At 42.1% G+C, this 14,604-nt stretch overlaps 1 protein-coding gene across 1 annotated transcript in view; it reads right to left on the reverse strand.

Moving 5' to 3' along the window:
* CFAP47 (cilia and flagella associated protein 47) overlaps positions 1-14,604 on the reverse strand; it is a 627,152-nt gene that overhangs the window by 11,142 nt on the left and 601,406 nt on the right. Inside the window, exon 64 of the mRNA XM_077807214.1 lies at positions 6,035-6,203. Coding sequence (XP_077663340.1) covers positions 6,035-6,203 — 169 coding nt within the window. The remainder of the gene's footprint in view (positions 1-6,034; positions 6,204-14,604) is intronic.

A 14,604-nucleotide genomic window follows, 5' to 3' on the forward strand; every position in this document is an offset into this window, starting at 1 on the left:
CACAAAATATAGCAGTCTTGCTAGTCAACTAGTTATAGAATTTAATAAAAAAAAAGTTAGGGTTAAGAGTCGGACTATACACCCACAAAACCAGGGGAGTTTTACAGTGAAGATGCAGTAATCCTCGACTACAGTAGCATCACAATGGAGGTGATACTGAAAAAGAATGGAAGTAGAAAGCATTTCCTCACTCTTTCTAAAAATAGTCCAAAACCACACCGAAAGTCAATGTATCAGACTAGAAAAAAATCTATGCAAGAGAGGTTTATGTAACTAGATATGACACAAATATTATTTCACTACACTCATAGCTATTTCCCCAAAGGGGGTGGGGGGTGTGTACGTACACACACACACAAACACACACTACGGGTCTGTCAAAACTGCACTTGGGAAGTGCACTGCAGCATATGTAGGCGAACCCAAGCTAGCGTGCTAAAAGTAGTAGTGTAGCCATGGTGGGACCTGAAAGAAACAGTACTGGAGACACTGGGGAGGCTAGCCTGTGTTACCGTTGCAAAACGGCTACTTTTAGCAAGCTAGCTTGATTAAAGCTAGCAGGGGTAGGTCTACACATGCTGCCGTCACACCTCATGACTGCAGAATCGACATACCCCTTGCTGCTTAACCCTGTCCAGAGTACATCTAGGTAGCACAGGTATATACATCTAACGCTGCAATTAGACACTGGTGGCTGGCCTTTTTCCAGCTGGCTTGGACTCATGGGACTGCAGGCTGTTTAACTGCAGTTTAGACTTCTGGGCTGAGGCTGGAGCCTGGGCTCTAGGACTTTGCTTGCAGCCCAAGCCCAGAAGTGTACACTGTAGTTAAACTGTCCTGCAGCCTGAGTCCTGCAAGCCCGAGGCAGCTGGCATGTGCCAGCTTCAGATTTTTAATTGCACTGTAGACATACCCAAAGTGGCAAAACCAGCCACACGTGAACATGAGAGCTGCTGCCTTGAGCTTGTTAGGAATTTTTCAACAAACCTTTTTTTTTTTTTTTAAATGTGAATGTATCAAAACCAAAACTTTCTTTACAGGAAAGTTTCTCAGGTCCTGTGGGTGTCCTTGACTAGCCAATATGCTGTGGTTAGGGCACTCACCAGAGATGCTGGAGGCTCAGCTTCAAGTCTCCTATCTGCCTCATTCAGTCCAGGGACTTGAATCTGGGTAACCTACATCTATTGGGCTAGAGAGTCAGTTTTCTCTCTCTCTCTGTCCCAGTGAATATTTAATTATTTATACACAATGCAACAGCTCCAACCAAGGAGCTTGAGAGAGACACTGACCCCAGAATAGCCAGTAGCCTGGGGGTTAGAGCTGTTTATTAGAGCCAAGGTGAAGAGGATTTACAGGATACCAGAATAACCATAATCCATTAACAACCTCTCTGATTCTGAATGTACCAGATACATCCAGCTAAAATTAATGGCAACTCCGGCAAATATACTTTGTCTATGCTAGCCTTTCATCAATTCGAAGATCATAGTTTATTTTAAATTACTACATGGCCGGGACCATTTTTGTCCAGGGGTGAAGAGTTCAAGGCCAGGTTCACGTATAAAGGAAATAATTTTGGAGAAATGAAGTGGGACAATGTTGAGGCAGTCACTGCTCAAATTCTTGAAATTCTCTGTGTGTATATTGCGGTAAAAAGTTTGATGCTACTTTGTTGAAGTGCAGCTTGATTAATAGTGGAAATAGGGATCACAGAAATATGCTTTATTTTGGAATTATTTTCAATGGCAAAGGAACTTGTCATGTAGATGCTGAACTTCCTCCCGTTGAAGTCAGTGTCAAAGATCTCGCTATTATTAATTAATCCCAGACACAAAAAAAAGTTAACATGGATTTAAGTCTGAAAGTACATATAAAATAAATAAATAAAAATACAAGGATGTTGCAATTATCCCCAAACCAAGTATTATAAATCCAAGAAATTCAGAGTTAAGGGTACACTTGAAAAACATTTTAAGTTTAAAAAAAAAAAAAAAAAGTACCCAGTTCAGGCACGCAAACAACCTTAACGCTGCTCTGTCACAGTACCCTGCAATAAGCGGATGATTGCAATTATGGCATTGGTCCCAAATTAGATTAAACTGTCTTTTAAAAACACCTTTCTTCATATTTTATTTCTCCTCATGGTGTCACGACAGGTCACTATATGGACTGTACATCTGAATGTAGATTTTCATCATGGAATTTCCTTCATTTTAACAAATTATTTAAAACATCAACACTAATTCTAAACAAGAAACCCTACATGGCTCCGCGTGTCCCTGCAGCTCCTAGGTGACAGAGAGGCCAGGGGGCTCCGCACGTTGCTCCTGCCACAAGTGCTGGCTGCGCAGCTCCCATTGGCCGGGAGCTGCAGCCAATGGGACCTGCGGGGGCACGACCTGCACGCACATGCAGTGCGTGGAGCCCTCTGGCTCCTCCACCTAGGAAGAGCTGCAGGCCCATGCCAGTGAGAGCTGGGGAGCCCCCCACCCCAAAGTAAGCACCCCTGCACCCTCAACCCCCTGCCCCGAGCCCTGAGCCCCATCCCACACACCCAAACTGCTGCTGCTGGCCCAGGAACTGCCCGGCTCAGGCAGCCCCGAGCCAGCACCAGCCATTGCAGAAGTCACGGAAAGTCATGGTAACTCCGTGACAGACTCGCAGCCTTAACTTTAACTGTATGGGAAATTTGAGTCTGTGTTAAGATGGTTTGGGACAAAGAAGAGCCTGAGGCAGATGATAAATTTTGTGAAGGACCCAGTTGTTAATTAATTTTAACTTCATGAACTAATTCAGAGATTTACTTGTAAAATCTCAAAAAAAATATTTCTGTACTCAAAAAGTAAGTGCTGTAGGTTTGAGAACAATACATTGATGAAGTGAGCTGTAGCTCACGAAAGCTCATGCTCAAATAAATTGGTTAGTCTCTAAGGTGCCACAAGTACTCCTTTTCTTTTTGCGAATACAGACTAACACGGCTGTTACTCTGAAACCTGTATTTTTCCTATAAATCAAAATGACTGAATTCCATCTTCAGGTGCAAAATGGAATTTAACCTTATCTACAGGGTTGCCACCAGCACCTCCATATTTTAACATCTATATCCTGATGCCTAAAGGCCAAATTAGGCAGGGGTCCATTGTACTAGACGCTGTACAGACAGATCATAAAAGTCAGAGAGCTCATTGATATCAGTGGTGCAAAACTAGGCCCGAAAATGCTTGAGCCTGTAAGCATTAATAGCCCTCAACACACTTGTTGAGCTCACCAAGCTGGGTGGACCTTTAGGTCCTGATCCTGTAACCTGCCCTGTGTGAGCAGACCCCTACACCAGGCTCCAAGGGTTCAAGGGTTACAGTCCACCTGTGTGGATCGTAGTACAAAAGAGTGGGACCTTAATGAGCTATATAAAGATGTTAGAGGGTTTGCTTTGGTAATTTAGAGGTTGTTAAAATTGTCAGTGGATCACTGTGGAATTTTATTTAAAGTAGTTATCACTTTTTACTTCAAAAATATGAGTAAGAGATACATTTCTAACTCTCCTGAATGCGCTTAAAAAAAAAGTAATTAGCCAAAGAATAGTAATAATTAGCCATTCATGCATGCCCTCCACAGTTGGTTACAAAGTAGACTGATCATGTGGAGATCATGTATAAAATCAGGGTTCCAAATAAGGAACTTTTGGAAAGGAGACTGGTGGGTTAGGAAGCTAATATTAAGAGCCAAATTCATCCCTGGTGTAACTCCACTGCAGTGAAAGAAGTTAAACCAAAGATGGATTTGGCCTGGCGCTTTTAAATGCAAAAATGACTAAAAATGTGAGTTAAGCATTGAGTTCTGACATTATATTTGAATTTTCTGACCTCTGTCACTTTGTATCACATAACATTAACATTATTTAAACCTTATTAAATATAAAAGAATCTAGAATTCAGTCAAAATTCTTTTCTCTTTACAAAAGAACAAGAGAGAAATCTCACCACTCTGTTTACGTGAAAGGAATGAGTGAATCAAACCTCTAATCAGGTAAAAGGAAACTAGGATAATGGATTTAGGACCTTTCCTGGATTTCATATTTTTATTCAACATTTTCCAAGTTGTCTCAGAAAGAAAGATCAAATTAAGGTGAACTGTAGTAATTATCTTAGCCAATATATCATACATTTTTTATCCAGCAATTTGCCTCTCAGTTTGTTTTGTTTTAAGCATCTTATTTTCTAGCTATAGAACTGTTTAATTAGTTTGTGATTTAGTAGCCTAGTAGTGCCAGCATTTGGTAAGGAGTTTCAAAACACCATTTCTGGGAAGAGGAGAAACCTTCAGATGCTTGCTCCTATATATGAATACATAAACTTGGGCCCTTTTTATCCCTTGCTCACACACCCTCTATCTATATAATAAAATACCAAGATTGTCACCTCTGTCTGAGTCATTGTGAAGTAATGGAAACAGCGAGAAGCATGGTTGTGAGCTCTTTTTGTTTAGAATATCACCAGGTTCAATCATCCAATTTTCAAGTTCTCAACCATTTTCAGTTTTTTACAATTTACATGTTACACTTGTATGACAGCACATACTTTCACCTAGTTTAAAAATTAACTTGATCATTTGCTTTCTTTCTGATGACTCTTCCTTTTGATGTGCTGTTAGACTGCATGAGCAAAGAAATTTGTCACCTGAGTGAGGTTGGGGTAGATGGATCTAGATCAGAATGGACTTCTAGGAATGTTACTACGAAGACAGCACAAATGCAAAGCAGCTAAAATTGAAACCACTTTATAAAGCTTCCACAAGTTAATTTTCTAGATTTATGTTTGTCATTTCTCTAACAGTGGTAACTATAGGGTTCCCAGGTGCCTGGTTTTTGGCCAGAACGCCCAGTGGAAAAGGGACCCTGGTGGCGCCAGTCAGCACTGTTGACCGGGCCATTAAAAGTCCAGTCGGCAGTGCAGTGGGGTAAGGCAGGCTCTCTGCCTGCCCTGGCTCTGTGCGGCTCCTGCAAGCAGCTGGCATGTCTGGCCCCTAGGCAGAGGGGCGGCCAGAGAGGCTTCGTGCACTGACCCTGCCTTGCACACCAGCTCCATAGCTTACATTGGCCGGGTGAGGCATGTGGGCACGGGCAGTGTGTAGAGCCGCCCGGCCCAGCCTCTGCCTAGGGAGCGCAGGGACATGCTGGCTGCTTCCAGGAGCTGCCTAAGATAAGTGCCGCTCAGAGCCTGCACCCTGAACCTCTTGCTGCACCTCAACCCCCTGCTCCATCCCAGAGTCCCCTGCTGCACCCCTCATCCCTGGCCCCACTCCAGAGCCCGTACCCTCAGCCAGAACCCTCATCCCCTTCCACACCCCATCCCTGAGCCCCCTCCCGCACCCAAATTCCCTTCCAGAGCCTGCTCTCTGCAACCCCTCCTGCACCCCAACCCGCTGCCCCAGCCCGGAGCCCCCTCCTGTACCCCAAACCCCTCAACCGTTGCCTAGAGCCCCCTCGTGAACCACAAACCCCTGGTCCCATCCCAGAGCACACAACCCCAGCCGGAGCCCTCACCTCTCTCCCACGCCCCAGCCCTGAGTCCCCTCCCACACTCTGAACCCCTCATATCTGGCCCCACCCTGGAGCCTGTACCCCCAGCCAGAGCCCTCACCCCCTGCCCCAGCCTAAAGCCCCCTCCCACACTCCAAACCCTTCGGCCCCAGCCTGGAGCCCCCTCCTCACTCCACACCCTTCATCCCTGGCCCCACCCAAAGCCCGACCCCCAGCCAGAGCCCTCATCTCCTTCCGCACCCCAACACCTTGCCCCAGCGCAGTGAAAATGAGGGAGGGAGGGAGGGAGGATGGAATGGGTGGGGGCAGGGCCTTGGAGAAGGGGTGGGGCCAAGGATGTTTGGTTTTCTGCAGTCAGAAATTTGGCGACCCTAGTAGTAACTTTAGTAACAGAGCCAGACTTGTTTTAAAACAACTTCTTCTCAAAGAAACTTCTTTGGTCCATTAATATAATGCAGCAAGCCCACTGTTAACACACACTCTTAGAGGACTCACCTGAATTACTAAAGTTGCTTTATGCTTCTTGCTGTACATACTTGGCTTGAATCCAACAGTTATACGGGTTCCAACAGTGTCAACTGGAAGAAGTTCCCCAGCTTGAGGCAATACAACAAACTCTGGGTCGCTTCCTGGCAGGAAGTATGCAGTGAATGGTTCTGGATACCTAAAGAAGAGTGTAAAGTTATATTGTGCCTCTTACATATGATCATTATGCAATTCTGTTTTAAAAATAGCAGGTATCCTGTTGCAGTAGACATGGAAATATACATGAATGCTACACCATGCAGCTGTGAGTCATGATACTTGATAGCTTATGGGATGCATAATGAATAATAATGGGACTGTTGCCCCTTTAATGAAAAAGGAAACAACTGATATGTAAAGACAGCTCAACCTAGTAATAAGAAAATAACCCATTTTACCAGGTACCAGTAACAATAGTTTACCACGTTGGAGCAAAAGCTGCTTGGCTGACTTATGTAAAACTCCCACTGATTTCAGTTGGAGTTGCGTGAATGGCAAGCAGGATTTCAATCAACCCATTTTATCAAAAGCAATGCCCTATGAAGACCAGAAGATTACCTTGTTTAATAAGTAAAATTTAGTGTGTACACTTGTTATTCTTATAAGAAGCACATGGGATCTTTATAGGGGAGAAGGCAGCACGCCGCATTTATTGAGAATACAACAGTGAGCATATGCTTTTCAATCACACACACACACACCAGTTGATGTTTATAATTACCAGGGCAGAGTCTGGATCAATCTAGTGGCCAGCCAGATTGGTCACAGAGGGAAGCAGGGCTCTGTTGGTCGCGATCTGATGGTCCTGGAGTGTGACAAGATGAACCCAAAGTCCCATGGCCAAGCACCCTGTTCTTGTAGTCTTTTTTCTCTGTTGAAGGTCTATGGATTTTGCTGTGTCAGTTTGTGACCGGTTACTCCTTAATTGGTGTATCTTTTGATGTTAACATTCCAAAACACCTCTGAGAGGGTCATCATGTCCTGGTTTTGATTTAATCAATTGTCTTGTCTTTCAGGGTGCCAGCCTCCACCTCAGGGTCATCAATCTGCCCTTCCTTCATTATGGATGCATGTTGATGGTTCTCTGATGTTGTTAAGTCTCCTCACTCCTTCCTTGATCATCTGGCTATAACAATGGCCTTCACACCTTATCTTTTCCAGATGCATACATTCCTCATTCACACAAACAGTCTTTCACAGAGACCTTTAAGAATACAAACAGCAGTATTTTATATCAAGGGAAATGACGCTGTAAATTAAAGCTTACTACATCTTACAACCAAAACACTTCACATTGGGGCCCAGGCCTTCAACATTCCTCTAGTCTGCTTAACACAGACACGATATAAGATCCTATCTCTTACTAACTAAACCTTAAAACAAAAACTAAAAGGGCCTAATTTGTGATGCATGAGAAACAGAATCTCTCATAGTTCCAGAGGGTCATTCCTTTCTGCTATTCAAAATGGGGTGGCTGGTAGAATGAAATCAAGACATACATTGATACCTTCATTCTTATAGTACAATTATACAATTCTGTTCCTACAAACTGGAGGGTAGGGATCAAGTCTTTCCGTGTTTTCTGTGAAGCAATTACCCACCTGTTCAGATATTGTTAAAGAGGTAAGGGATCCTAAGTGCTTTGAAAGAAGACAGAGAAAAATCGCTCCTTCCTATCTCCCCTTCCCAAATTACTTCCATACTTTTGTACACAAATGTTTTATACATTAAATCCAGCATTTTAAAAACTTTGTTAAATAAACAATGCCTGGATAGAGTGAGTCTTATTCCACTGACACTATGGCGATGGGGCTTTATATGAGATATTTTTTTCTATTACAGCTATTGTTGGATTTGGTGTCTAACAAGTTTCAGGATAGTACAGACACTCTTGTGGAAATCCTGTCTGATTTTCAACAAGGATAATGGTTGGGCAGTACAAAAGATAAGTAATACTTTCCCTCTCTCCAGTTCCAAATTGCAGACTCTCTCTCACATCTCTTTAGGGACATCTCATCATTAACTTGGTGTTAACATAGTAGAAATTTGATTCCTTTTTCCCACCCAAAAATTCTCCTTCCTTCCTTTTTGTTACTGATGACAACTCCACTATCCTCCGTGTCATCTAGGCTCATAACCTGGGGAGTCATCATCTGCTCCTCCTTCTCTTCTTCCATCCTGTTTGTGTCCAAATCTTGCAGTTTCTTCTTCCACAATGCTTAAAAGATCTGACCCTTCCTCTGTCATGACAGCCACAGCTTTCTTCTGTACTTTGATTACTGCTATCTCCTCCTCCTCCAGATATAGGTTTCGATGACAACCTCATCGCCTCCTCCAGTCCATCCCAACTGTGGCTGTAAACATTTTGGTGTCCTTCAGTCTCATAGCATCTTCCACCTTTGCTGGTTCCCTCTTGATGATTGCCTGGTCTGTTCATTCCCTCTGAAGCATCTGTCATTGGCAACTGTTGGAAGACAGGATGCTGAGCTAGATGGACCATTGGTCTGACCCAGTGTGGCTGTTCTCATGTTGTTTTCCATCAGGAAATTTAAATTTGTTGTCCTTGCCTTTAAGGTGCTGCATAAACATTCCCCACCCTACCTGAACTAGCCTTTAAGGTGCTGCATAAACATTCCCCACCCTTACCTGAACTAGTCTCTTATCACACTGGCTGCCCCTGCCCTGTCCATTCTTCCAAATATGCCAGTCTTGATGTCCTATATTCCATTTCTCCCACAACTATCTCTGGGAAAGTGAGAGCATTAAGATGGGATTTAAGTGAAGCGACGGTGGTGTCTGGCAGACCACAAAGGGAATGCATTCTATGCCTAGGGGCAAACGTGAAAAAAATAACATGTGAAGAGAGGGGAGAAAGGGGGATAAAACATAAAATAGCTTTTGGCTTTTTTCTAAATAAAAATTGGCTTACCTATGAATAGCTAAAGAAGGAAGAGGAAACAATTAAACAACTGGAGAATGGGAATATCATTGTCTCCTCTTCCTTCTATCCCCATAGTACAGTACTATAAGTGCCATGATTAAAGAGACTACATCTTAGTTTGTGAAACTGAAGAAACAGTCGATGAACAATTCTTCTTTGAGATGTTGTCAACATCGGTGTACTCGTGGGTTCTCATTCCCAGGAACAACTTTGACTTGCATAACTAGCTTTTAAAAAGAAAATCTCTCATTCATAATTCAGCTACTTAATATTTTATGGTGGATCCTTCCTCTGTGGAAGTGTCCCACATTTGCTGGCATGCTCCATGTCAAGGTTCCTCCCCCACTCTGAACTCTAGGGTACAGATGTGGGGACCTGCATGAAAAACCTCCTAAGCTTATCTTTATCAGTTTAGGTCAAAACTTCCCCAAGGTACAAAATATTCCACCCGTTGTCCTTGGATTGGCCGCTACCACCACCAAACTAATACTGGTTACTGGGGAAGAGCTGTTTGGACGCGTCTTTCCCCCCAAAATACTTCCCAAAACCTTGCACCCCACTTCCTGGACAAGGTTTGGTAAAAAGCCTCACCAATTTGCCTAGGTGACTACAGACCCAGACCCTTGGATCTTAAGAACAATGAACAATCCTCCCAACACTTGCACCCCCCCTTTCCTGGGAAATGTTGGATAAAAAGCCTCACCAATTTGCAAACCCTTGGATCTGAGAACAATGAAAAAGCATTCAAGAAGACTTTTAATAAAAATAGAAGTAAATAGAAGTAAAGAAATCCCCCCTGTAAAATCAGGATGATAGATATCTTACAGGGTAATTAGATTCAGAAAACATAGAGAACCCCTCTAGGCAAAACCTTAAGTTACAAAAAAGATACACAGACAGAAATAGTTATTCTATTCAGCACAATTCTTTTCTCAGCCATTTAAAGAAATCATAATCTAACACATACCTAGCTAGATTACTTACTAAAAGTTCTAAGACTCCATTCCTGGTCTATCCCCGGCAGAAAACCAGCATATAGACAGACACAGACCCTTTGTTTCTCTCCCTCCCCCCAGCTTTTGAAAGTATCTTGTCTCCTCATTGGTCATTTTGGTCAGGTGCCAGCGAGGTTACCTTTAGCTTCTTAACCCTTTACAGGTGAGAGGAGCTTTCCCCTGGCCAGGAGGGATTTCAAAAGGGTTTACCCTTCCCTTTATTTATGACACTCCACGTTAAGGAATCCATGTAGAATTTACGTTGGGCTATATTATGCTGCTGTTGAAGAATAGTTCTCCTTTCATGAGAAAGTTTGTGAATGATTTTCTTGGTAATGAACATAGTATTTTTCTTCTAATAAGTTATAAAGAAGCAAATAGTTGTTGATTTTATAGTACCCAAAACTGTGCCAGGCAACTAACTTAGGACATGAAAAGACACAATCCTTTCCCTCAAAGGCCTACAATATAACTAATAATCAACTTTAACATAGCTACTATGTTAAATATTTTAAGATGGACTTGCCCAGCAGCTCTGTTATTAGTGAAACATGTTACCATAGAAGAGCCCCAGGTTCAGTACCATCCTCCCACTTCCCAGGACAGCAGAGACTAAGGGCTGGTTTACACTACACAGTTAGGTCGACATAAGACAGCTTGTAGATTTCTGTGCAAGGTCAGAGCCTGTTATGAACAAAGAGATGTAAATGTATCTTCCAGCCTTTGAGTTTTATAATTACTGTCACAGGCTACAGTAATCAAGGTTGGATATTAATGACCAAGCCAATGTTAACACCCTTCTTAACAAATACGGAATAGCAACTAGAAAATAAATCCATGGTACCAGCAAGAGTGAGATCCAGTTTTTATTGTGTATTTTCACCTTTTGGTTTACTCCTTAGATTATTCTGTAAGTAGCAGTTTATGCTAATTTGTATTCAAATCATTCTTGATGTTGGATATTGCTAAACCTAGATGTTTTAATGAATTCTAGAAATCTATGTTCTAGATACAAAGAAACAAAAGATCCTTCTGCAATGTCTATAAAAATCTTTTTTAGGCCCACCATATCTGTTTTACAGCCCTGAATGTATAACATAGTCTTCATTATATTATGGCCTTTGCAAAATATCAATGAAATTTACACTAGTCTTCCTTAAACCTGTCAGTAAGGTAACACTTGCTCACTTCAGTTTAGGAGACGCATTCCATATTGATTGCTGCCCTTTGGTTTACAGCAGGTTTCTCCTCATAATTTACAGGGGCTGAAAGCTGTGTTTGAAACCCAAGTCTTCAGGGAAAGTCATAGGAGTTATGCTCCAAATATTCTTTTTTTTCTAGTAAGAGAAGAGTAACCTACGTTACTTATTTAAAGACATTTAACTCCACGGAAAAATAGTGCTTGCAATTTGTGAATGCTACGGTGTAGTTTCAACAATTGTTGAATTATTGCAAGTAAAGCTCATAATGACATTGTGGCTGATGGGTACTCTGAACAGAGGTCTAATAGACTACCAAATTCACATTTCTAAGAAGCCTTATTAGCTATTATAAAATTCTACAAAGCTAAGTTTTATTTGAAAAGCACAAGTTAGATGATAGGCACTTTTCAACAAAATGATGACATTAGAGAATAATAACGTCTCCATCATTTATCATCGATTACATTTTGTACCTGTCTGAAAGCAACTTAGGTTTAATCAATCACTCTATAGCATGTGCCTTAGACACCAAAAGAGATTTTCACTTCACTGATGACCCTGCACCCTTGGAAATATAGAATCTTTAAAACTCTAAAAGCAGAGTGACAAAAGACTGGTTACATGGTGAAGTACCTGAGTCAGGGGAGGAAAGGACTTTGGTGCCTCCATGTTATGAAAATAGAAACAGATCTGCGATTTTTCACACCTTCTTTGCTAAAGTAAGATTTCCTTTTTATTTTTCTTTGTAAGGATAGCTAGATATACAAACTGGTGAGTTACTTCCCCCTATTCCAACTCCTTTACGAACTGACATTTTAAATATGCTAAACACCACATTACTAAAAAATATATGATTATAAACTTTTTTTGTAAAAGCAGCAAAGAGTCCTGTGGCACCTTATAGAGTAATAGACGTATTGGAACATGAGATTTAGTGGGTGAATACCCACTTCGTCGAATGCATGTGGATGTCACATGCATCCAACGAAGTGGGTATTCACCACGAAAGCTCATGCTCCAGTACGTCTGTTAGTCTATAAGGTGCCGCAGGACTCTTTGCTGCTTTTACAGATCCAGACTAACACAGCTTGAAGCTTGAAACTTTTTTTGGTGACCCTGCTTTTAATGTTCCAGTATCAATATTTACACTGTGTCAACTACAGCCTCAAGAAAAATTAAGAGCTCAGTCACTATTTGTCCTTTATAACTACACTACATGAGAGATACCAAGTTAAAATATTCTAATTACATCTCTGGATTGTTGGGAAAATTTCATAGAATTGTCATGAGGGGGAAAGGAGTCCAGGAGAGCTGGCTGTATTTTAAAGAATCCTGCACTTAGAACGGAAGAATCCTATGCACCGCTACAGACTAGGGACCAAATGGCTCGGCAGCAGTTCTGCAGAAAAGGACCTAGGGGTTACAGTGGACGAGAAGCTGATATGAGTCAACAGTGTGCCCTTGTTGCCAAGAAGACTAATGGCATTTTGGACTGTATAAATAGGGGCATTGCCAGCAGATCGAGGGGCGTGATCGTTCCCCTCTATTCAACATTGGTGAGACCTCATCTGGAGTACTGTGTTCAGTTTTGGGCCCCACACTACAAGAAGGATGTGAAAAAATTGGAAAGCATCCAGCAGAAGGCAACAAATGATTAGGGGACAGGAACACATGACTTATGAGGAGAAGCTGAGGCAACTGGGATTGTTCAGTCGGCAGAAGAGAAGAATGAGGGGGTATTTGATAGCTGCTTTGAACTACCTGAAAGGGGGTTCCAAAGAGGATGGATCTAGACTGTTCTCAGTGGTAGCAGATGTCAGAACGAGGAGTAATGGTCTCAAGTTGCAGTGGGGGAGGTTTAGGTTGGATATTAGGAAAAACTTTTTCACTAGGAGGGTGGTGAAGCACTGGAATGTGTTCCCTTGGGAGGTGGTGGAATCTCCTTCCTTAGCCGTTTTTAAGGTCAGGCTTGAGAAAGCCCTGGCTGGGATGATTTAGTTGGGGATTGGTCCTGCTTTGAGCAGGGAGTTTGACTAGATGACCTCCTGAGGTCCCATCCAGCCCTGATATTCTATGATTAGATTGAATGACATCAAAATCCAGAACTCATTTTTGTGTTTATATATATACACAGAGAGAGAGAGAGAACACTTAATAAATGAATTTGCTTGCAGCATACATAATTAAATAATTCTGGGATGCTGCTAATTTACTAAAATACAGCAGTAGAGTCAGAATTATTTTTTCAAAGGTGGCAATGTAAAACAGGCTTCATTTTTTCCTTCAGAGGTGTGAAAAGCATTGACAAATGTATAGTTTTTAAAATTAGAAACAAATTACAGACACAAACATAAAGACAAAATGTCCTGTGTGCCATTCTTTAGGCAGAATTGAAATTAACCTTTGTGACCAAGAAACTCCTTTATAACAAATTAACGCTGCATAACAGGGGTGGGTGGGTGAACTGATAGGTAAAGTAAGAAGCAGCTTGAACCTATAATCATGCAAAGCTCTAAGAATTAGATTCATATAGCTAACTCTGCCACATCCAGTCCTGTCCTACTTTCCTGCTCATTAAGGAATCCTTTCCCAGGAGAGCTCGTAGAACATTTTTTTGCTGAAATGATATTCTGTCAAAAAATGCTCTTTTTATAAAACCAAGATTTTCTCTGAGAAAATTTCAGTATTGCTGAAAAATTTGGATTTTCCATCAGGAAAACTGGAATGATGGTTCCTGGGCTGCTTGAAAGTGACAGAAGCTTTCCTGAAGTGCTGCTGAAGCAGAAAGCCCTGGCGCTCTGCCTCCCTACCTCTCCTGAAGCTCCAGGAGTCACTGAGGCGAAGTGTAATGCCATTTGGACTGCTCTGAGGCCAGGGACAGCAGGGCAAAGCCCACAATGTCAGGAGTTCTGGTTTCCTTGCTGTGGAACCAGGGTCTGTTGTTCCAGGGCAGCCCTACTATGTGCACTGCCCCTGGGTGGGATCCCAGGGTTTCCAGACTCCCAGGTCAGCTGGCTCCTCGGGCTGCCCACTCAGCAGTCATGAAATTTTGAAAAAAAATCATCATGTTGTGATTCAAAACAAAATGAACCAGAAATCTGACATTTCAGCCAGCTCTATCTCCCAGTTTTACCCTAAATTCAACTCTACCTCTTTTCCACAGTTGGAAAATCACTTACACACTTCAATTCTAACTGAACATATTATACCCACTTATCTTTGGGGGATATTGCGTGGGATTTTCATCTTTTAAGAAATGTGTATATTTGAGCCCAAACAAGTTGAACAGATCCACTTAAATTCTGAATTTATTGCCTTGTGGTTGCCAGATTTATCCTCCCTTCCTCATACTGAGTAGTGTCTTACTCCATCAGAAGCCCTATTTTCTTTGACGTACAATGT

This window comes from Eretmochelys imbricata, chromosome 1 (genome assembly GCF_965152235.1).
Source record: "Eretmochelys imbricata isolate rEreImb1 chromosome 1, rEreImb1.hap1, whole genome shotgun sequence".
Taxonomy (NCBI): Eukaryota; Metazoa; Chordata; order Testudines; family Cheloniidae; genus Eretmochelys; species Eretmochelys imbricata.